Source organism: Toxorhynchites rutilus, chromosome 3, assembly GCF_029784135.1.
Source record: "Toxorhynchites rutilus septentrionalis strain SRP chromosome 3, ASM2978413v1, whole genome shotgun sequence".
Classification (NCBI taxonomy): Eukaryota; Metazoa; Arthropoda; class Insecta; order Diptera; family Culicidae; genus Toxorhynchites; species Toxorhynchites rutilus.
Window position 1 is genome coordinate 236934341 of NC_073746.1, and position 22999 is coordinate 236957339.

Sequence of the window (22999 nt, forward strand, 5' to 3'; positions counted from 1 at the left end):
CTGTCGTAGGATCAAACGAATCCGACCTGCAAGGACCCTTACAAGATACTTTGAACAATTTTTCAACCTGGGCCATTGGGCTAGGGATCGAATTCTCCACGGAGAAAACAGAGATGGTGGTTTTTTCTAGGAAGCATAGACCAGCAAAACCAAAGCTTCAACTTTTGGGTAAACCGATCACTCATGCTATGTCATTCAAGTATCTTGGGGTCTGGTTCGACTCCAAATGTACTTGGGGGGTCCATATTAGGTATCTGAGTAAAAAATGTCAACAAAGAATAAACTTTCTCCGTACAATTACCGGCACCTGGTGGGGAGCCCATCCCGAAGATCTTATAATGTTGTATCGAACAACTATTCTCTCAGTGATGGAGTATGGCAGTTTCTGTTTTCAATCAGCTGCCAAAACACACCTCATTAAACTCGAGCGAATTCAGTATCTTTGTCTCCGTATTGCGTTGGGATGTATGCCCTCAACGCATACCATGAGTCTCGAGGTTTTGGCAGGCCTACTCCCACTAAAAGATCGCTTCAATTTATTATCTCTTCGGTTCCTCATCCGGTGTAAGGTTATGAACCCATTGGTGATCGGGAATTTTGAGCAGCTGATCGAGCTAAATTTTCACTCCGGATTCATGAGTTCATATCATGAATTCATCTCCATGCAGGTTGATCCTTCTTCGTATATTCCCAACCGTGTTTGTTTCCCTGACTACATCAATTCCTCTGTGCATTTTGATCTGTCCATGAAGCAAGATATCCATGGATATTCAGATTACCAACGATCGAGGATCGCTCCAACGATCGAGGATCGCTCCAACGATCTTCGATGAAAAATATAGGGGTATCAATTGTGATAATATGTACTTTACTGATGGGTCCACTATAAATGAGTCCACAGGATTTGGAGTGTTCAACGAAATTTTTAGCACCTCCCACAGTCTTCAGAATCCTTGCTCAGTGTATATTGCTGAATTGGCAGCGATATACTGGGCGCTGGACAGCGTCGCCTCACGACCTGTTGAACACTATTACATTGTAACGGATAGTCTTAGCTCTGTCGAAGCTATCCGTTCAGTGAGGCCGGAAAAGCACTCGCCGTACTTCCTTGAGAGAATACGAGAAATTTTGAGTGCTTTATCCAGACGCTGTTATGTCATTACCTTTGTCTGGGTCCCTTCACATTGCTCAATTCCGGGTAATGAGAGGGCTGACTCATTAGCAAAGGTAGGTGCGATTGAAGGCGACATTTACCAGCGTCAAATCGCCTTCAATGAATTTTTTTCTTTAGTCCGTAAAAATACCATCGCTAACTGGCAACGCAAATGGAACGAAGATGAATTGGGCCGGTGGTTTCACTCGATTATCCCTAAGGTTAGCCTCAAACCGTGGTTCAAAAGTCTGGACTTGAGTCGGGACTTTATTCGCACCTTCTCCCGACTCATGTCCAATCACTGTTCGTTAGATGCGCTTCTCTTTCGTTTCAATCTTTCCAGCAACAATCTCTGCGTCTGTGGTCAAGGTTATCACGACATCGAGCATGTTGTTTGGTCGTGCGAGATGTATCTTGTCGCCAGATCGAATTTAGAAAACTCCCTTCGGGCCCGAGGAAGACAGCCCAATGTGCCGGTGAGAGATGTGTTGGCTCGGTTAGACCTTGATTACATGACCCAAATATATGTTTTCCTTAAAGCTATCGATCTTCGTGTGTGATTGTACCTATGTCCTTATACCCTCCTTTTCATCCATTGCGAGCGATTGGCCCCCATGGTATAAACAGTAAAATAAGTTGAAATGTAAATATACAATAGATTTAAGAATCGAGTGTGATCATCAACATTGTAACAATTCCCTTATATCCCATCCCTTTCCTGAAAGATGTCACCCTCTAAACTCGAGTAAACCGCGAGTAATCGGTTTTCCACCTTACTAACCATAGTGTTAGGAAAATTATTTATGTATAGTTTTAAAACATATACTTAAGAATTCGGCTCCTTTAAACTAATGTAACTGAGCCTGTAAAAATAAACGATTTATATAAAAAAAAAAAAAAATTAATATATTGCGGTAAGAATTAATGCACTATCAAAATATTTCCCAACAGAATAACGCAGATAAAGAGCTATTCATAGGATAATTCTCCACTCTTTCTAGTGGAATGTTAAGTACACTAATGTACCAAATATGAGAAGTTAGTGTGGAATGAAATACGAGCGTGAAGCATTTCTTGAACGTGGCAAACAGTTAGAGAACGTATACGTGGAGGTATGGTTGAGGTGCTACGATTTTATACGAAATTCATTGCCATTCATTTCAGACTGGTCGATACAATTTGCGACAAAATGTCTTAAGACTTATATTCAGATCTGGCGTTGATAGTGAGTGAACCAATGGAGTAGAGACAATATATCAACCGCAAGGACCACTAGACACTAATTGCAATTACTGATTATCTCTAGCCAATTATGAAGCATTTTTCCAATCCAATTTTATTGCTTATTCGATTCCTCTATTCTCATGATAAAATAATAATTATTATCATTATTTTTTGCTTAAATTCAGTCATTTCGAGTTGTAGATAATTTAAAACATTTGTCATAATCGGAAACTTCAGGAATATGATTTTATTTTTTTCGCCTCGAATGTACTTGTTTAAAATCACCAATACTAGTACTTATTGGTATTCAGAAATCTTCCAATTTAAATACAAAATTGTATTAGTGGAATTGATTTTTACATTTCAAGGGTGAATACAGCAATAAAAAGTTCGATTGAAACGCTGCTTTGGTCCAATCAATTTTCTTCCATTGTCTATTCCTTTTATCTTTCGCATTTGGCGTGAAAATCGATGATCCAATCTGTACGAGAATGTAATTTATATATTATTCCAGCTAAAAATGTAAATTACACGAATAGATGTGATAATAATTTTATAATATAATTATATGATTTGAATACAATTTCAACCGTTTGTATAGTAGAAAAAAAAATACAATCAGAAAAATGGTGCCACGGGATAATGAAAAACTGGGTCATTATTGCATATTGGTGAACAAAACCTCTTGAAGATACGTCGCTCATACTTAGATATGTCAGACTGGCGTAGACAATAAATGAAGTAAGGATTGCAAAAGCCGTGGAATAAATGGATCACAATTTGTTGGATAACAGTTCTTAAAAATAGAAGTGGTCAATATTACAATAATTCAAGTATACTAGAAGATATAATCAATTAGAAGAGTTTTTTTTTTGTAATATTATGGATTTTTAATTATACGAGGTATAAAAAAGACTGATTTGTTTCTTGAAAACATGGAACTTACATAACGTTTTAGACATACGAATCATTTGAGTCACTCTTCTTGTCTATAGATATTTATCCTCAGAATCATCTTCGCTTCAAATCGAACAGCTCACTCCGATTTTGTATTGGAATCGTTTGCCGATTAACAGTTCTCATCGGGATGTTCATACAAATCAGCATATTTGATGTAATATAAGAGCTTACCCAGCAAACATTAAATCGCATAACAAGCGTATATATAACATCATATGCCCTAAAATTTGGTTGGCATATAACGCGCCTAACTGGCATATGCATGCAAAAGTGGAGGCCATATACATACATGGCAAATGCTTACCGAATTTGTTTGGATGAATATGCAACTTTGACCGGCTATAATAGCGATTATGTTGGAATTGAATTGCGATCTAATATGAATATATTCATGAATTGTCAAAGCACCAAATACGACTTTTGCCATACTCATATACGATTTATTACAGACATAGAAAAAAAAACAAATGGCGCAAAATATTTTCGTAAAATGTTTATTATAACCTCACGAATCGCCATTTTTATATATGAGTATTTATGTTCGTAGAAATAATAATTGATTGATTGACTTATGTTGGGAGTGGAATATAAATGTTTAAAATGACACAGATCGATGTTTGGTGGAAACTGCTCCGATGTGGGTTCGAACTCCGGTCGTCTGGATTATCATCCACCAGCTATATCGCGCGGCTATCTGAAATTTAATTCAACAGCGGTTAAAACTTTCGAGTGCATCGGCTTTTTATTGACATTTCAATAAGATGTAATATGTTCTTTATTAGGATCTAAAATGATTACTGTTTCATGATTTTCTTCAGCATGCAACACGATTTACTACAGTACTGAATCGATTTAAATTATACGCTTATACGACACATAAACTGCATCAGCGTAATATACGCACATTATGCGGATTAATTATATTTTACGACAATATACATCATAAAATTGATGTTTATTATACCGAACTGCGACTTAATTTGATAATGGTATATAAAATCGAGTTTTTACATTTTATGCGATTTCAAATATACACGATACATACTTTGATTGATATTATATGCGATTCTGATTTATTCGGATTTCTTGTAAGGGCGATTACACATTATCCGGTTTCCGCCGGACCGGTTAGAATCCTAAATGGCAAATTTCGACCGTACCAACCTCTTCACGGCGCCGTGATGCAGCCGTCCACTTCGACTGCAATGTCCGGTGACCGGAGAAGCATTATACGCGATGACAGTAGTATTGTGTCGACGTCTGGTACAGACACCGGTTTGGGAAAGTAAATCATTCTCTATGAGAATATCAGACCGTAAGACAGTTAAATTGTTCAAACTTTTAATGAAAATTTTTACTTTATATTATGTGATCACTTAAAACTCGTAATACTGATTCTTACTTAACCATTTTTGTATAATTTTCTTGATATTGTCACTAAAACTCATCATTGTAATATGAAATTATTATGAAACACAATTCTTGTTCAGGGGGTTTTCATCACTTGCAAAAGAACGTGTAACTCTATTGCATTAAGAACATATTTTATAAGAAAATGTTTAATTTCATTCTTAATTTTTATTTTTAAATATGTGTTAACTGCACCCGAAAATCAATTATCACTATCAATTCCCAAAACCGGAGCAGGAACCTCCACGCGAATTGACAGTTGTTTTCATGTCTGTTAGTATTAGTACAATTCAGGCAATTTTTCGCCCCATATATTAGTATGTGTGTGCCATTTGACGTTTGTTTGTTGATTTTGAAATCAAACAGAATTTGCAAGTGGTATGGACACTGAATTTTTTATTTCGCTTCTTTATTTAGCTGCAGTGAAAAATTTCAGTGATGAAAGTTTCTGCTCAAAGCGAAGCAATGATCACAGGCACACGAGGTCGTCATGGAGTGTTTTGCCATGGATTGTGTTCAACGGTGTGTAGTGTCTTCTGACAAATTAATCGAGCTATTAAATTAACTTCTGTTTATGTTTAGCTCACAGCAACTACGAATTCTTAAATTATCTTCCGTTTTTGTATTGTTCACAGATTCGCTACTGAACAAGTTCGATGATGTCAAACAAATCTCCAACTGGTTCTTCAAAGGGCATATTTTGAGCGACTTTATCGAGATTTTATGAGGAGGTCAGTCTTTGTTTATTTGAGCACATCAAAAATAGCTCTCCTAATATTCTTATTGGGTATTTCAGACAGTTTGACCTGATTTGGGACGCGATCGACGAAGAGGAGTAGGTGCTCGACGAATTGTGGCATATGCTGAGCCCGTTTCTGGACGAGGATCTGCGGATGCAGCAATGGGATAGCATTTGAATGAATCATTATGTTATTTTTAGGAAGGAATTATGATGTTATTTTAATCGTACAGATTTCTACTGCAATGGTGAAATAAAAAACACTCTAGAATGAATGGAAGGGCACATATTATCTCGTAGACAAATTCCAAGACAATCACAGGAAATGAACACATTACACATATAAATAAATAGTGCCGTTATTATTTTTTCGGTCTTAAAATTGTACACTTGTTTCTGAGACTGTTGAACCAATATGTGGCAACAGAACGTGTGAAAAAATCATGCTATTTGTGTATGTTTAGAAACAAAATAACTGAGCGTATGAATGACTACACCGCAACTGGACTAAATTTAGTTATTCTAAAGTGGGGCGGAAGTATTTACGATAGGTGCTGCAAGAACACCGTTATGATCCAGGATGCGCTAATGCCGTGAGGGCTGCTCTTACTTTGACCATGCTCCTGATGTGCCACACAATATGAAAATGCTCGTGGTTGCCGCAGCAGCTGTGGTTTTAAAATTTTCGGTCTGCAAACAGCTGCATGTAGCCGGAATATTTGCAGCCAGCCGGGTGCTATGATTGATGCTAGGATCGTTAGCAAAATCTCAAGCAGAACTGTCAGTGGGATACCCAATTCATAAGAAAACAAAGGGAAAATGTCAGTGGGATACCCGATATGTTGGCTCCTGTCAGTTCAATGGGGGTTCTCTAAAGACGTCACCCGGCTGTTTGCAGCAATGTGTACCTGTCAATCCACTATATAAATAAATGCATGCATGTCTATGTGAGAGATGTACAGTTTTGTGTAGTGTATTTGTATGTAAGAGATGTACGGTTTTGTGTAGCGCGAGGTCTCTTTCACATTGTTATCCGGTTTTCCGTCCACACCCAGCGGCGTTTTTTGAAACCGGTCCGGCAGAAACCGGATAATGTGTAATCGGCCTAAGACTTGGCACGTACAAAATTATACGATTTAATGTTTGCTGGGTAGCTTATCGTTATTTCGGTTCTTTTACGGTTCGGTTCTTTTACTTTCGATTTTTCTGCTGCCTTTACCGAGTCCACCGAAATTAGTTGACAGGTATCATGATCCACACTGAAATGTAGCAATCATTATAACGAAAAAATATAATTAAAAAAAATAAAAATTATAATTCTTATTGTATTCGGGAACCTCCATACAACTTGGCGTAGTTTCACCTATGCTCATGATCATAAAAGCAGGGGCTAGACATCAATTGAATATAGGCTACCCAAAATCAAAATCAATATGGCGTCATTTGTTTACCAACATATCATTTGCGAGGATTGAAATCGTTGAAATCACGGAGATAATAAAAATGAAGAAATATGCGCTGCTTTATTTCTAACTGCATGAGCGATTTTCATATTTCGGTTTCACATGGAGGTGTTCACATTCAACATGGAGTTTAAAGTTAGCCACTATTCGACTATATAACCGGACCGAGTTGTAAACAACAGTAATTGACAGAACCAAAATGTCAGTGAACCGCAGCAAGATTGGGTACACTGGCAATATGAGGGATTTGACGTTTTAGTCATACCCGTGCATAAAAGCTAACATACAGCTCAAAAACAAAATCCAGATGTCTCACTGATCGTTTACGTTTTGCGTTAGATTGCCAATTGCCAGAGCCAAATGTATAAGACTTTTTTTTTATCCCATTTATTTATTTAAGGCTCATTAGCAATCTAGCTGTAACAGAGCCGAATTTTAATCGTGTACATGTCACATGGTTATCATATCTATAATTAGCACATTACACAGTTGCCATTCGCCAGTATTCCTTCTATACCATTACATATGGTACATTCACACAGTAGCCATTTAGGCGTAAGAGTATTCTTTCTGTTCTTCCATTATCCAGTTGGACCACCGGACAGCGGAGACAGTTGCTTGATCATTGTTGAGTTATTTATAGAACAGTAGCCCGATGTGTCTGGCAGAGCAGAGCAGTTGTATGGATGAATCGATCTTATTTCGACCGTGGATCGATCTCCATCGCTGATGATTGTTGCGTGGACGTAGCTATTCTGTAACAACACAAAGATGGTCAATGAGGGTCTTGAAAGACTTTTTGATAGATAAAATTTGATCAACTGTACTTATCAAATATATTTGACATAAAACACGACATGTAAATATTCAGTTATTGAGTGCCTAAAATTTTCTTTTCGACCTGTTCATCAATTCTGTCAGTACATGGTTACGTTACAGAAAGTATTCCAATCGATTTTTTCCATGTTCGATCTTTGGAATTGTTTACCACTGTTGATAATTGAAGAGTGACATACAAAAAAGTGTTTGCACAAAATTTTATGTGCCAAAAAGGGTCAAATATTTGCCCTCCGGAAACATAATATACAGCCACCTTGAACAAGCCGAACAAACGGATCCATCTCCTATTAATAAACATCGTAAGTGAAATAAGCTCATTGTCAAACTGGTGGCTTGAACATCCCTAATGGTTTAAGGGCGAAATGACAATTCCATTTATATACATACCAACCAATGCTTTGGAAAGCCAATAAGTTACATCACGCATGTTGTTGAAAAGAAAAGTGCATCAGCAGATATTTCGCATCAGTTTCAGTTTGTTGTGGGATTTTTCAGCCGAAAAAAAGCATATTTAATGTACATCAATTTATCGATGGTGCAGACATGCATTAATCCACACTGTTGAAGTTAATGATTGGCTAGATTTACAGGCGCTTGTTAATATGTCAGAGTCGAAACAGGTTCGTGGATGAGCATTTTTTTTTATCATTTCCCGTCATCTAAACATAGCTTTTGTTCGTATTTGTAAATGCATATTCAATTGCTTCTTAAGTACGTAATTTTCGTTTTGCGTTCTTTAAAAAGAAATGCACCCCTTCTCCATTTTCCGGTCTACAGAAAAATGATGGTAGTCATTTATTTCACCTCAGCAATCCACGTGAAGCTGCTTCGTTTCTCTTTGGAATAATCATTTTTATCTTTCATTTATTTTCAGTTATATACTTGAGTTGCGTTAAATAAAGTACCGCAATCGAAGAAAATTCCGGAGAAATAACGAGATACATATCTCACGGTGCACATATACTTTTTTCGTCGTAGTACATTTAGTTTTGTTTGATGTAATCATTAGTTGTCACAAATCTCGAAAAAACAGTCAATTCCCTTCTCTTTTTTTTTTCTAAAATGTGTGTTATAGGAGAATATTCGAAAAAAAGCCGAAATACACAAGTACTTTTCTAATTCGCTTCTTTTTGCTACCAAAACTGTTATACCCATCGACGTCGTCACTGTTGTATGATAAAATATTAATTTAAAAATTCGCGTTGTCGCGAAAATCGCAATCTACTTGTTCGGGCGTTTGTTCGATTAACAAAAAACTTTTACGGCAATTACAACTCGAAATCTCCGGACAAAACGGTATCGGTATCCGGCAACGATAACGAAAAATCAAACGAAACAATTTCCATAATGGCCGCCTATCTCAACCGCACCATCTCACTGATGACCGGTACGAATGGGGTGGCATCCACATACGATACGGCGGCGCTTATCGACGCAAACACATCGCCGCGGGGACTTCATGTTGTCGGCACCGTTGGACACAACGATGTGTCTCCACTTCAGATCTTTGTGCGGGCCAAGAAAAAGATCAATGACATATTCGGAGAGATAGAAGACTATGTCGTGGAAACAACGGGATTCATCAATGGTGAGTACAACAGTTAAGCTTACGTTACTGAGGTCATCTTCGAAGGCCGTCAGCACAACCAAAATTTATAACACAAACAGCAGGTATTCTAAGGTTTCAAAATGCTTCAGCGTATAGGAAGTGATGGGAAAGTTATATTGGTATAAATAAATGGAACATCAGAACAATTATTATAACCATTTGTAGGGACGCCTGAAACTGCCTCAGGCTTGTTGAAGCGATGCAGATCAGGCCAATCCTACGGAACTGAGAATTGAAGAATTAAGTAGTGCGGGTTCAACGGAGGGAGCTCGATCGTCGATTGAACACGTATGGAACGTGTGTGGGCTGACTCTTGTTAACGAAGGGAAGAGAGCCGCTGCAACCGGCAGCTTTCGCCTCCTCTACGATCTATCACGACTGAATGGAGCAAGGATGAATACCAAGATGTCTGTGAAAGACGCGACTGATTAGTTGATAACCGACCCCAATCAGCTGGAATGCTGGTTCGAACACTACAAGTAGCTTCCAGTGAGACGCATTTACCGCGTCAATACAGAAGCGCTGTCATTGCGTCATTGCGAGAGATAGAAGCAGCAATCAAAAGTATAAAATTCAGCAAAGTTCTGGAGGTCGATCGCCTATATGCCGACATGTTTACCCCTTCCGCTACGAGCGTCGTCTATAGACGACATCAGGGTGTGCAGTATCTTCGATCACACCAGCGCGATATGCATACTTTCTTTCTTTCTTTGTTTTTAACCCTCCTGTACTCGCGTGCAAAATCATAACACGTATACTCGCGCACGGTGTCACAGACCTAAAATTGAACTTCTCTGTAATGTTGCTATTGTGTATTTGGCATTTATTTGAAGAAGAGGGTATGATTGAATGAAAAACTTCAAAAAATATGTTTTTGTCGTCTTTATTAAGTTTTAATAGTCATCTAAATCAGCCTCCAGACAGAGTAATTTTTGACACTCCAACACAAATAACGAAATTCGAATTTTTCACTCTTATTAATAAAAAGTAAGCAACTGAATATAATTCATGGAAGTATAAAGAGCTATAAAATAACATAAAAGTGTATTAATAGATTGTGGCTTCATTGGAGTAAGAATCAGAACATTGCATAACTGCATGCTCGAAACAAACATATTTTTTACATTTCATGCAGTTGTTGCGTGTTTTTCGGGTCTTTTATCGAAGAGAAGAATGTATAACGACCTTTTAGATAATTATCAGATGATAAAGATTTTGGAATATAAAGTTTGCATATTTCTAATATTCTTATATGCTGTATTCTTGGTAAATTAAGAATTAATGCTTTTTTTTAGATGGGGCGTAAAAAGATGATATAAAAGGATTTCTAGGAACTTCCTTTTCTTTTTCTTGTTTTCTTGTCGATATTGTTCATTATAAAAACAAAATCCCCGAAACTGTAACTGTTAAAAATTATTATAAGCCACCGATTAGTTTATAGTTTACTGTTTACAATTATTCCACAAGTGAAATTCTTTCACAAGTGTGTATATGTATGACCATTATATTTAGCGAATAACTATACGAAAGTCAAACATTTATATTTTGCTTTTGAACATATGAATCTAACGACGAATAGTAAAATCCGTTCAATCCTGTTACAAAAGGGACTAAAGGGACCGAAATCAAATAAGAATAGTCCGATAATGACCTTATGCATAATATTCAATAAATATTCCACGCCACTAACATTAATTTATACATTTCATTCAACAATATTCTAGAATATGAAAAAAGGCACTTGTCCAAAAAAGTTACTCCTATACTCGCGTCGGTGTGTCAGACCGAAAGTGTTAAAAAGTGGCACACGTTCCCTTTGTACCAACACATGCGATACGCCAAACGATGACGAACGACTAATAACAAAGCTAGATAGAATCGCAAAGTCGTAGTGTTGATATTTTCTGAGAAATGAACGAATTATTGATTTCTCGGTCTGACAGACCAATGCGCGAGTATAGGAGTGTTAAGAGGCTTTAAACTTTGAAGTTCATTCGCCTCTATATATGCATACTTATCCAGGTCCCAAAGAAAGAGGCAAGGCGGCGTGATGCTGTGCGTAGTTATTAAAGTCCTGTGCAAGGTAATCCTCAACCAAGTCAAGGAGAAGATAGATGCGACGCTATGACAGCTGATGGCCCTGAGACGCAAGGGAGTTCCGGATGAACTAATCAGTGCAGTACGAGGCCGGTGTTTCGTCTGACCCAAACCGGATCGCGGCTGGTGTTAGGCAAGGCTGTTTATTTTCACCATTACTGTTCTCTATCGTCATCGACGAGATCATGGTGCGCACTATCGATCGTGATCCTTCATCTGTTATTTTCGAACCAACATGATCAGCTGAAAGCTAAGAGAAGCGCTCTAAAGTAGCTGCAATAATGAAATGTATAAATGTCTGACTCAAGAGAAATTATAGACATGCCAATATTTGCATCTTCTTGACAGTCAAGCGGCACTTGAAGCCCTTGATGCTTTCAAGTGCTATTCAAAAATTGTCTGGGAATGCATTTGCCTTTTACGGCAACTAAGTCAGATAAGTTCGGTACAACTGTACTGGATTCCTGACCATTGCGGTATAGAGGGGAACGAACAAGCAGATGAACTCGCAAGACGCGGCTCAAGCTCACCCTTCGCTGATCCAGAACCATTCTGTGGAATTTCTGATTGTGTGTTTAAGAGTGAGCTGATGAAATGGGAAGACCGGGAAGTGACGGTCAACTGGATGGCTGTACAACTTAACCAGTCAAAAAAAATGATCACGCCCAGTATTAAAATAACACAACAATTGCTGAGTCTTAATAAGAAATACTTCAGCACATTTACTGGTCTTATAACAGGATACTGTCAGAGTAAATAGCATCTGAAAAACATTGGTTTAGTACAAGATGATATTTGTCGCTTTTGTAATGCCTAAAGCGAAACCTTGGAACATTTGCTCTGCAATTGCGGAGCTCTAACTAACCCACCTCTGTAGTGACGACAGTGAACCTTGCCGCAAGGTAGAAGCAACTTACAGTAAATGTACATCAAACGTTAAACATAAAATGACTGCATAAATTTGACCTTGAAATATCAACGAGAAAAAAGACACAATAAAACATTTTCAAAATAACTAAACAAAAATACTGGATTTTCTACAATTGCTGCTTGCTTGCCAGATGGTAGGGATGTCCTCGGACCATGGCTCCAGGCCAGTTTAGAGGAAGCCGTACCGTTGAGGATGCTGAGGTGTTCTTTTTCCTTTTCCTCGTGGAGGGGAAGGAACAAGGATCTTAGTGGCTGATCCATTGTGCATGCGTTATGGCGGGTTTACACTAGGGAGATCTATAGCTATAGATGGATTTAATCACCTGAAAATAGGTGTAAACGGGTGAAAATGAATATTGTACACTTATTCTAGGTATATATAACTTGAATAAATTCAGCATATGTAAACGCTTGTGAAATCTCACTGGTGAGAAATCATTAAAGTTGGATGCAGTTCTACTTCAGGTGAATAAATTCACCGAAAATATGAATATATTTATTATAGAAGTTCACGCTAGTGTAAACAGTTGATGCGATTTCTATAACTCTCATCATATTTCTTCACATGAATATATCACTAGTCTAAACCCACCCTTAGACCCTGAAAAATAGTTCGGCATATTTTAAGTAGCAAAAAAGTGATGCTACTCTCCCTGGGTCATCGCTTGAGATATCGTACGCTCCCGCTGATTCCGTAAAGATTTCGAAGATCGTCATATTTGAGGTAACCACAAAAAAAAAGTTCGATGGAATAGTGGATATGGCAGTGGTCGCAGAGTAATCGGAAAGGTCCTCCGTTGAAGCCGTGCGAGGCCGAACAATGACCGGTCCTCAGTCTGGACAGGATTCGTTGTTCTGGCATCGTTTTTACAACCTCGAACCTTGCAATGGAGCCCTTAACCTTTCTGAGGAACAGTCCTCTCTCTGTGAGCCACCTTTCAGACCAAAAGGTGCGAAAAGAGTTGGTGATCCACAATTTCATGTCGTCAAGCGGCACCTCCCGAGTGAAAAACGGTCCTTTATTCTTTTCGATGCTACTGTGTCCGGAACCCACATGAGCACAGTGTCGGGCAATAGGTACTTCCTGACGGCCTGTGCCCATGAGTGTCAGGACCTAGCCGCACCGATGGCATCAATGGCACTTGCCGAATCGGTGACGACCAGCAGTGGCTTGGAGGACACGATTGTGGTTGCCTCTAAAATGCCGGCCACTTCTGCCGAGAAGACTTGGCAGATGTCCCCCACTTTTTTACTGGAAATCAGTGTGTTATTACCGTCGATTACCGCAAATCCAACTCCTGATGGCTCATGTACCTGATTTGTGGAGACGGTATTTTTTTTTAGCTAAAATGGCTTTAAAATGTTTTGGCAGTCCGGCTGAGCTCCCCCTGGCTCGGAAGTTATTCCTGATACCGTTCTCCACGAGAATGAACCTCCAATCGTTCGTTCCAAACCAGGATTGTTTTGCCACCGGGGGAAGGTTGGAATGCTCCACCCGCTGCAGGATCGTGTTGCTAAGGGCGATCAGGTGGGTTTCGACAAAGAACTGTCAGTCCTAAATACGATGTCCAAGTCGATGATTAGGTCGAAAGGAGATCCCCAATTTCAACGCAGACAGAGGTAGCTGGTGTTGATGGCAAAAAGCCGAAAACAGTCCATAATGCCTTGTTATAAATCGGTGCCAGAGGTTTTGGGAGCTTGTCTCCAGCCATACAGTCAGCTCGAGGCCATAGGTGAGGCGGCTGCTGACGATAGCTTTGGCCACCCGTAACCGGATTTTCCTGTTGTTGCTCCGGTGCGGTTTGGAGATAATTTTCAGAAGGTTCAATCGGGTGGCACAGCTCTTCTTAACTTCCTCGAGATGGCGGCGGAAGCAAAGTTTTCGCCATTCTTTCCAGGATCTTGGATGAATAGGAGGTTAGGGAAATTGGACGGTAGCCTTTGATGTCGTTGCTGCTTTGGCCGACCTTAGGTATGGGTATTACTGGACTATGTCACCAACCCTCGGGATATTCGTATGTACTCCACAGATCGTTGAAGATGTTGAGAAGAACGAACTGTCCAAGCAGAGACAGTTGTTTCTGCAGCTTATAGCCGATACCATCAGGGCCGGTTGACCCATCTTTAGCGGAACGTAGGGTGACGGAAAGTTCCTCGATGGTGAAATTCCGACTGTTCATCGCAGCTTCCTTCATAGGGTCTCCCAGTGGTAGTCGTTTAGCCGCACCGAGGAACTTCCTCCGCTTCCTGTTCTTCCATTTGATGTCCTCGGACAACCAAAGCAGCGATTTTTTGCCCGGAGCGGCTTTCGTTATTGGGATGCAGGCTACGGCCGCCTCCATGATGATTTTGTTGAAAGTTGGTGGTCGGTTTGTTCCTAGTTAGCAGAAAGTCGGAGGTTTTTTGATAAGCGGTCCAGTCAGCTCTTTCGAAGATCCATCTGGTTTTTCGAGTCGTTAGCGTTAGCGACAGCGATGCATATTCGGCAGCAACTAAGCCCATTAAAACACGTGCTTTATCACCTTGGCTCAAGAAACACACCTCATTCGGTCTAGCTATCGAAGCTAGCTGCTCAAGCATATAGGGGCGCGTGAATTTATTTGAGAATAAAAATGGAAATATGTTACGTAACGATCACGTCCACTTCCTCCCTCCTTCTCGAGTTACGTAATTTATGCACGACGCCTTGCTTATGAGATTTAAACTCAGGATTAACAATAAACGGGTGCTTCGTATTTTCTCAGCTCTCCCAACGATCGTGGAAATTGTCGACAAGGCTGAGGCGGAACAATTCAAAAGCTACGTGCTCAAGGTGTCCGGTATCCGGGAAGTACTCGCCCGAGATCACATGAAGGTGGCTTTCTTCGGACGCACATCGAACGGCAAAAGTTCCGTCATTAACGCTATGTTGAAGGACAAAATCCTTCCGAGCGGAATCGGACACACCACCAACTGTTTCTGTCAGGTTGAGGGTGTCGATGGGGATGAAGCGTATCTGGTGAAGGAGGGATGTGACGAGAAACTGAGTGTTACGGTTTGTATTAATAATTATATTACGGGGGAAAATAATCCCATTTCAATTATTACAGTCCGTCAAACAATTGGCCAACGCATTATGTCAGGAGAAGCTATCGGAAAGCTCAATGGTTCGGATATTTTGGCCACGTAAGCATTGCAGTTTGCTGCGAGACGATGTCGTGTTTGTTGATTCACCAGGTGTAGATGTTTCACCAAATCTCGATGACTGGATCGATAACCATTGTCTCAATGCAGATGTTTTCGTGTTGGTGTTGAACGCGGAATCAACTATGACACTAGCGGTAAATGAGGTTTATTTTTGGTAGTTGAGAGTTTTCTAATTCTACGTTCTTCCAGGAAAAATCTTTCTTTCACGAGGTTTCAACCCGACTTTCGAAACCCAATATATTTGTACTGAACAATCGTTGGGATGCTTCGGCATCAGAACCAGAATTCCAGGAATCGGTGAGTGTTTTTACTAGTGACTCAACCAATATTCATTTGTAAAGATTTTTCACCAAAACTCTTTCCTACAATTTTCCTCACCTACATTTCATAGAAGGACCTGGAAAAGGTAATGAAGCGAGTTTCATAGACTTCTGCTTCTGTTGCCAGTATTTCTGTCCTCGCTGCTTTCTGCGTATGATAGCATTCACACAAGAATTCCAAGTTGCACTTTTTCTTCATTTTATATGCATAAAAAAATCCATTGTGACTATTACAGGTCGGACTCGATTTTTTTTTCACTCCGGATAATCGAATTCTCCGGATAATCGAGTCAAAAAATTTTTTTTTATTCGCTTGTATTTTTTGTTTTTTGATTATAAAAGAGGAATTTGATTTTTGATTCATCCCCTTAAAGTCAGAAAACACCTTTCTCACATGAAAAAAATAAATTTATACAGATTCTCTCAGGAGGTGATAGGCGATCATATTTGATGAAAAAAATCCTTCTACGCATATGTTCGAATTTCAACAATGACAGAGTTATAGAATTTTTTTTCTGTTTCGAACTCTGTTGCCTCAAACTGGCTCTACATTAATAAGTACGCTACGAAAGACAACTCTGTTGCCTTCATTTGAAAGATGAGATAATTTAGTATAGGATATAGTAGTGGAACATCTAAATTAGTGTATTTTAATAACATTTTGGAAGTGAAAAACTTAAAAGTTAATAATCTTGAATGTGTTATTATTTCTTTTATCCTTTAAATTGTACTAACTGGATTGTTCCTATCAATTAAATTAAAGCTCTTAAACCGCTTTACAATTTGTTCTTTGACACTCAAATCCTATCTTTCTTAATTTGGCTGCAATATCGTTGAAAGTTTACATTTCTTCTTGAAATAAGTCATATTTTAAATATAAAAAAAATATTTTTTCCCAAACTGTATATAATCCAGTCCAAAATTGTATATAATCGAATCACATATAATCGAGTCTGTATATAATCGAGTCTGACCTGTATCAAATGAAAGGGATTGACTAGTAGAATACAGTTATTTATTAAGAATGCAAATCCAAAATGGCCGCCACCACAAAGTGGCGCCAAATATATATTTTTTTTCAAAACCACATCAATATGGGTATCAAATGAAAGTGCTCGACTAGTAGAACGTAGCAAATCATGGAAAATTCAAATCCAAGATGGCCGCTGTCCCCAAATAACTGATTACTTTTTGATGATTTCATTCAGCTTGCCCTGTTTGTATGTATGTTTGAGTGTTTGTAGGATTGCCCACATTAAATCTGAAATTTGGAACATACCTTTAATTATACTGCCATTATAAAACTGCTTGAAAATTCAATTTGGCCGCCGCTAAAAATGGCTGAATGGCTTGACTTGGATAATACAACAACATAAATTCGAAAAGGTCACCGCCACTACATAGTCGACTACGTATTTGTTGCATTTCCCTCAATACAGGGAAACTTCAATATAGCGTACCCTCGTTATAACGTACACATTTTCAAAGTCCAAAGAAATTATTTTTTGAATAGTATTTTTCTGAAAGAACAATGAATTATCTGTATTTTGATACTAAAGCTTGGTTTGTACTTTTAACTAATCCCGAAGTACAACTGTTTTGTGATTCCGGATTCTAAATAAACCAAGTTTTAATCAACAGTACGAAGAGAAACGTCATGAGAAAGGTTGGCTTCGTCTTCTAGTTGAATTTATCCATTAACCTTACTCAAACAGCAACACAATAAATAACATAAACGTTTCTGAGTTCTTTATTATGTTTCGATATAACGTACAATTCGATACAACGTAAAATGTACGTTATATCGAAGTTACCCTGTATTGTTATCAAATAAAATGATTTGACTAATAGAATACAGTAAATAATTAAAATATTCTAAAGAAAGTTAGGTAAGAAATAAAAATTAGGTAAGAAATAAAAAATAACGCCATCTTGGATTTGCATTTGTCATAAAAAAAACTGTTTTTTACTAGACAAGCACTTTCATTTGATACCCATATTGATGGGGTTGTGAATAAATTATATGGCGCCCTCTTGTGGTGGCGGCCATCTTGGATTTGCATTTTTCATAAGTAACTGTATTCTACTAGTCAAGCCCTTTCATTTGATACCCATATTGATGGGGTTCTGAGAAAATATGTAATCCACCATTTTGAAGAATCAAAAATAAAATACTCCGGATAATCGAGTCTTAAATTCCGGATAATCGAATCCCGGATAATCGAGTCTCCGGATAATCGAGTCCGACCTGTACTGGTTATCCATACCTCACGAATTTTATACACCAGCATTATATTTCGTTGCTTGCAGGTGAAAGCACAACATCAAGAGCGCTGCATTGATTTCCTCGTGAAGGAATTGAAGGTTGCAACCCAGAAGGAAGCGGAGGAGCGCGTATTTTTCGTTTCGGCTCGTGAAACACTGCAGGCTCGGTTGAAGGAGGCGGAAGGTTTACCGGCGATCGCTGGTGCGATTGCCGACGGTTTCCAGAATCGCTACTTTGAGTTTCAAGATTTTGAGAGAAAGTTTGAGGAATGTATCTCAAAGAGTGCCGTCAAGACGAAATTCGAACAGCACAGTTTGCGGGGCAAAAGTATTTCCAGCGAGATGCGTTTGATGCTGGATAACATATACGACCGAGCGAACACATTGCGCAACCAAAAGCTAGAACAAAAGCAGAAGCTCACGGATCGAATTGCGACCACGGAGACACAGCTCATGCAGGTGACCCGGGAGATGAAGATGAAAATTCACAACATGGTTGAGGAAGTTGAACAAAAGGTAGCCAAAGCGCTAAACGAGGAGATCTGGCGATTGAATGTGCTCATCGACGAGTTTAACCTCCCTTTCCACACTGACCCGCTGGTGCTCAACGTTTACAAAAAGGAGATTAACGCCCACGTTGAAAATGGGTTGGGATCAAATCTAAGATCGCGCTTGAGCACAGCTCTGGCGATGAATGTCGAAACGGCGCAGCGTGAAATGACTGACAGGATGACGGCGTTGATTCCTTCCGAGAAAATGGTAACTCATACACACCATGTAGTAGCGAGGAATCAGCCTTTCGAGATGTTGTACACACTGAATTGTCAGAACTTGTGCGCTGATTTCCAAGAGGATTTGACTTTTCGATTCTCCTGGGGTATAACGGCGTTTATCGCACGCTTCAACGGGAAAATGCGCGCTGGTAACAGAAAAGCGATTACCCATACCAGACAAAATAGTAACATGAACGTAAGCACTAACATTTGGCAAACTTTACATTGATATCTGAATCTTCTGTTGTGTTTTTTTTTAGGTTTCGCAAATAGTGTCCCCGACCTCACCAATGTGTCTTATGCCAGAAAACGAACTGCTGACACAAGAGCAACTATCGGTAATATCAAAGGTGGCTGTTGCGTCGATTGGTTCCCAGGGAACGATAGGATTACTGGTTGCGGGAGTGGTAATAGGAATTGCATTTACTTCTTTTGCAACTCGTCTGATAGCTGTTACTTAAAATTATTTTTCCAGCTCCTGAAAACCATTGGCTGGAGGGTGATAGTTGGCGCCGGCATCCTGTATGGCAGTGTATATTTATACGAGCGACTTTCGTGGACAAATGCAGCTAAACAAAAGTGCTTCAAAAATCAGTATGTGCAGCACGCAACTAGGAAGCTGAAGTTAATTGTCGATCTTACTTCGGCCAACTGCAGTCATCAAGTGCAGCAGTAAGTGGCAGCTCATAAACGAGCATGAAAATCTACGTTTAATTGTAATTACAAAATGCATTTTCTTCTGCACAACAGGGAATTATCCAGCACCTTCGCCCGGCTGTGCCGGGTGGTGGACACCGCCACCACCGATATGAACAGTGAGCTGAAGGATATCGAAAATTCGCTGGCCGTGATCGAATCTAACCAGAAGCAGATTAAAGTTTTGAGTAATAAGGCAAACTTTATTCAGCGAGAGTTGGAAATTTTTGACAGTAACTACATCAAAGAAAACTAGAATTTACCCCATAAAAGATGATAATATATTGCTATAGAAGAGCCCGAACGTATATAGACCTGATCGTCTGTAGATGGAAAATTTAGTTTCTTCCTATCTGTTAAATTATACAATTTTACAACATGTGCAAAAAAAATTATTTAATCGTTACCAGTTTTGATGTGTAATTGAAATACCGATAATTTAATAATTACAAAAGATTTATTTGAATACTACATTCGATTACCCATAACAAGTAAAAAAAAACCTAGGAAATTGAATTAAAAATTGAGCTACTATATTTAACCTGTAAGAGTGTATACAATCTGGAAAAGCGAGGTAACAAAACCTTTTCCCTGTGCTGTAGATTAGCGCTGTTATTCATTGAATATGGCAACTGTTGTAAAATAAATATTATCCCAATTATCAATTAACATTTGTCTTTTGATTCAAATCAGAGTTGTTATTTCTTGGCAAAGATGTTCCTTAGTTTGATAACGGAAACCTTTCCTCGTCTCGGATATCGTTCTTACCGAAAAACAGTAACATTTTGCCGTGTGATTTTTTTATGTGCAAAATGCGTACAATGCATTTTTGATTACTATGCTCTAGAGGTTCTGTCATAAGATCTCGTTGTAACGCTCTCTGCTTTTTTGTAATCTCTGAAACTGGAATACTTGTGCCGTTATGAAGTGCACAATGCTTTGCTGATTTTGGGTTGAATTTTTACGGAACGGTTGTATAAATTTGGACCAAGGTTCTCGAAATGTCCAACAACACACATTCCATAATCAGATCAGCAGCTTAGTGTAAGAATCAGTTCCTCTTAATCCATTGGATCATTTTGATGCTGGTACCAAATTCCTTGGCCAAGTCATGAATAGAGGCAGATTGATGCTTACGGATATAATTCACGACTTTCTGGTTCAATCCGAGTTCAGTAGAACCGGGTTTATGTCCACTTCTTGGCAGATCCTCCAGGAAACTCTAATTGCCAAACTTTTCGCTTATTCGTTTCACACCCTCCGGGCAAATTTGGGTCATTTTCGCGATTTGATTGTATGTTGGACACTTCTCGGTGCTGAAGCGAGTTCTTTAATTTTGTTCAATGGCCATAGTGGGTAACAGAGGGGGAAATTCACGTGTATTTGATACTTGATTCGACATACACATTCTATGTTTGAATAACAGAACTCCAAGTTTACTCATTGTTTTCTATTTATGAGTAAACGTTCACTATTTTAACTGTTTTTTCATACTTATTATCACCAGTATACTCACTAGTGAATACCTAGTATAAAGAAAATTGTAGCGGACCGGGTTTCAAAAGACAACCCGGAACCTACGGCCAGCTCGAAGAAGGCTAAGAAGTTAGCTTTCCCACCCGACCTCTCTTAAGCGATTTGCTTAAGCGCCACCTCTTTCGAGGACCAATCGCCGCGTTCGTTGCCCAGCTAGAGGCCTGACACGCAGGCCTAATTTGTGTCCTTTTATAAGGATCGGGGGACGATTGAGCTGTACGAACTCCAGTCAGCGAAGGCTGACAGAAGACACCCACAGGAAACTCCAAGAAAATCACCAACAACCCAGAATTACTCCGAATACGACGGAAAACCACTACAGGGTTTTCTCATCACAGGCAACGTTACTCTAACAAATTACCAGACTGGCACGGCCATCTGGGAAACAAAGGCGGAACACAAACAACTCCAGACATCAACTACGAAACACGGATAACGTGAAACCTTAATAAAAATAAATTGAATGTTCACAGGATCACATGTATTATAGCGACTTTTACTCCTAGACAACACTACAAAACTTTCTGCATTTGGGTAGACTATGATTTTACATTTCTACAATTTATTTGTACATTTACTTTTGCTTAAATCTAAGGGACATCACATGTGCACATGGACAAAACTATACAATACAGGGTACCTGGGGAGTGCGGTGAGGACACAAATTTCCTCACCGACTCCTTCTGCTTCTTTGCGGTGGATTCTCCGCCGGTTGGTAGCTTCCAGCGGGTCCGTTGAAGGCGCGAGGGTACGGCGCAGCCTTTTCTCCGACGTGTTGGGTTCGCCGGGTTTCGCCAAGAAAGGAAAAATACCGTAGGAACATTGCGGGATCAATGGGCCGATTTGACGAATGGGCATGTTTCAATTTTTTTGTACTCCCTTGGCCGAGTGGTTAGTGTCATAACTAACATGCCGGGTGTTCGGGTTCGATTCCCGTTCTGGTCGTGGGAATTTTTCGTCAAAGAAATTTCCTCCGACTTGCACTGTGATCACGCGTATTCTAGAACTTGCCACTCAGAATGCATTCAAGACGTGTTATTTGGCATAGAATTCTCAACTAAGTACTAATAAAAATGACGCAAGTAATACTACGTTGAGACGGCGAAGTTCCTCTAGGAACGTTAGTGCCATTGAAGAAGAAGAAGCATGTTTCAATCATACGGATCTCTTCTCATTGCATCCCTTGAAACGATCGACGAGTCGATGATTAGGTCGAAAGCGAGATCTCCAATTTCAGTGCAGACAGAAGCAGCTGGTGCTGATGAAAGGAGGCCGGAGACAGTCCGTAGGGCCTTTTTATAGATCGATGCCAGAGTTTTTGGGAACTTATTTCCAGCCAAATACGTCAGCTCGAGGCCATAGGTGAGGCGGCTGCTGATGATAGCTTTGGCCATCGTTCTGTTGTTGCTCCGGTACTGTTTGGAAATAGTTTTCAACAGATTCAACCGGGTGTCACAGCTCTTCTTAACTTCCTCGAAATGACAGAGGAAGCTAATTTTATGGTCGACCAACACTCCAAGGATCTTTTGCGTTTTGCGGCGAGGGATGTAGTTTTTGTATAGGATCCTGCAGTTGGGACCCTGATATCTGTCACTGCATATCACCATTAGGCCTCTCTTCTGCGCTGAAAGTCTAAATCCTTTCTCGGCCGCCCACCGGCTGATGACATTGGTAAGCTGCCTGTATCCTGATGCGTGGAATCCTATGGGTGTCACCCACTGCCATCAGAAGAATGTCGTCCGCGTAGACGAAGTCGACGACTCCCCTAAGCATGACCTGGAACATGCTATTCATTGCG

At 39.5% G+C, this 22999-nt stretch overlaps 1 protein-coding gene and 1 long non-coding RNA gene across 4 annotated transcripts; both read left to right on the forward strand.

Moving 5' to 3' along the window:
* The first annotated feature begins 5106 nt into the window (after positions 1-5106).
* On the forward strand, positions 5107-5754 carry LOC129774597 (uncharacterized). Its single transcript, XR_008742733.1, has 3 exons — positions 5107-5269; positions 5383-5478; positions 5544-5754. It is a non-coding gene; the product is annotated as an uncharacterized LOC129774597 (long non-coding RNA).
* A 2423-nt stretch (positions 5755-8177) lies between these two features.
* On the forward strand, positions 8178-20334 carry LOC129777715 (transmembrane GTPase Marf). Of its 3 annotated transcripts, XM_055784154.1 has the most exons (10): positions 8178-8409; positions 8664-8787; positions 8865-9377; positions 15170-15459; positions 15515-15745; positions 15801-15908; positions 18242-19165; positions 19230-19376; positions 19445-19641; positions 19720-20334. In XM_055784154.1, the coding sequence occupies exons 3-10, from the start codon at positions 9137-9139 to the stop codon at positions 19919-19921; spliced, it is 2340 nt and encodes a 779-aa protein (XP_055640129.1). In that variant the 5' UTR covers positions 8178-8409; positions 8664-8787; positions 8865-9136; the 3' UTR covers positions 19922-20334. The 3 variants fall into 3 exon arrangements, with proteins under 3 accessions (XP_055640129.1, XP_055640130.1, XP_055640131.1); XM_055784155.1 differs by lacking the exon at positions 8664-8787; XM_055784156.1 differs by lacking the exon at positions 8664-8787 and having other exon boundaries at positions 9293-9377.
* Positions 20335-22999: the final 2665 nt, after the last annotated feature.

Coding starts and splice junctions, on each gene's coding strand:
- LOC129777715 (XM_055784154.1), top strand. CDS start 9,137: ATGGCCGCCTATCTCAACCGCACCATCTCACTGATGACCGGTACGAAT. Junction 15,746..15,800: donor AATCAACTATGACACTAGCG/GTAAATGAGGTT, acceptor ACGTTCTTCCAG/GAAAAATCTTTCTTTCACGA. Junction 19,166..19,229: donor GACAAAATAGTAACATGAAC/GTAAGCACTAAC, acceptor GTTTTTTTTTAG/GTTTCGCAAATAGTGTCCCC.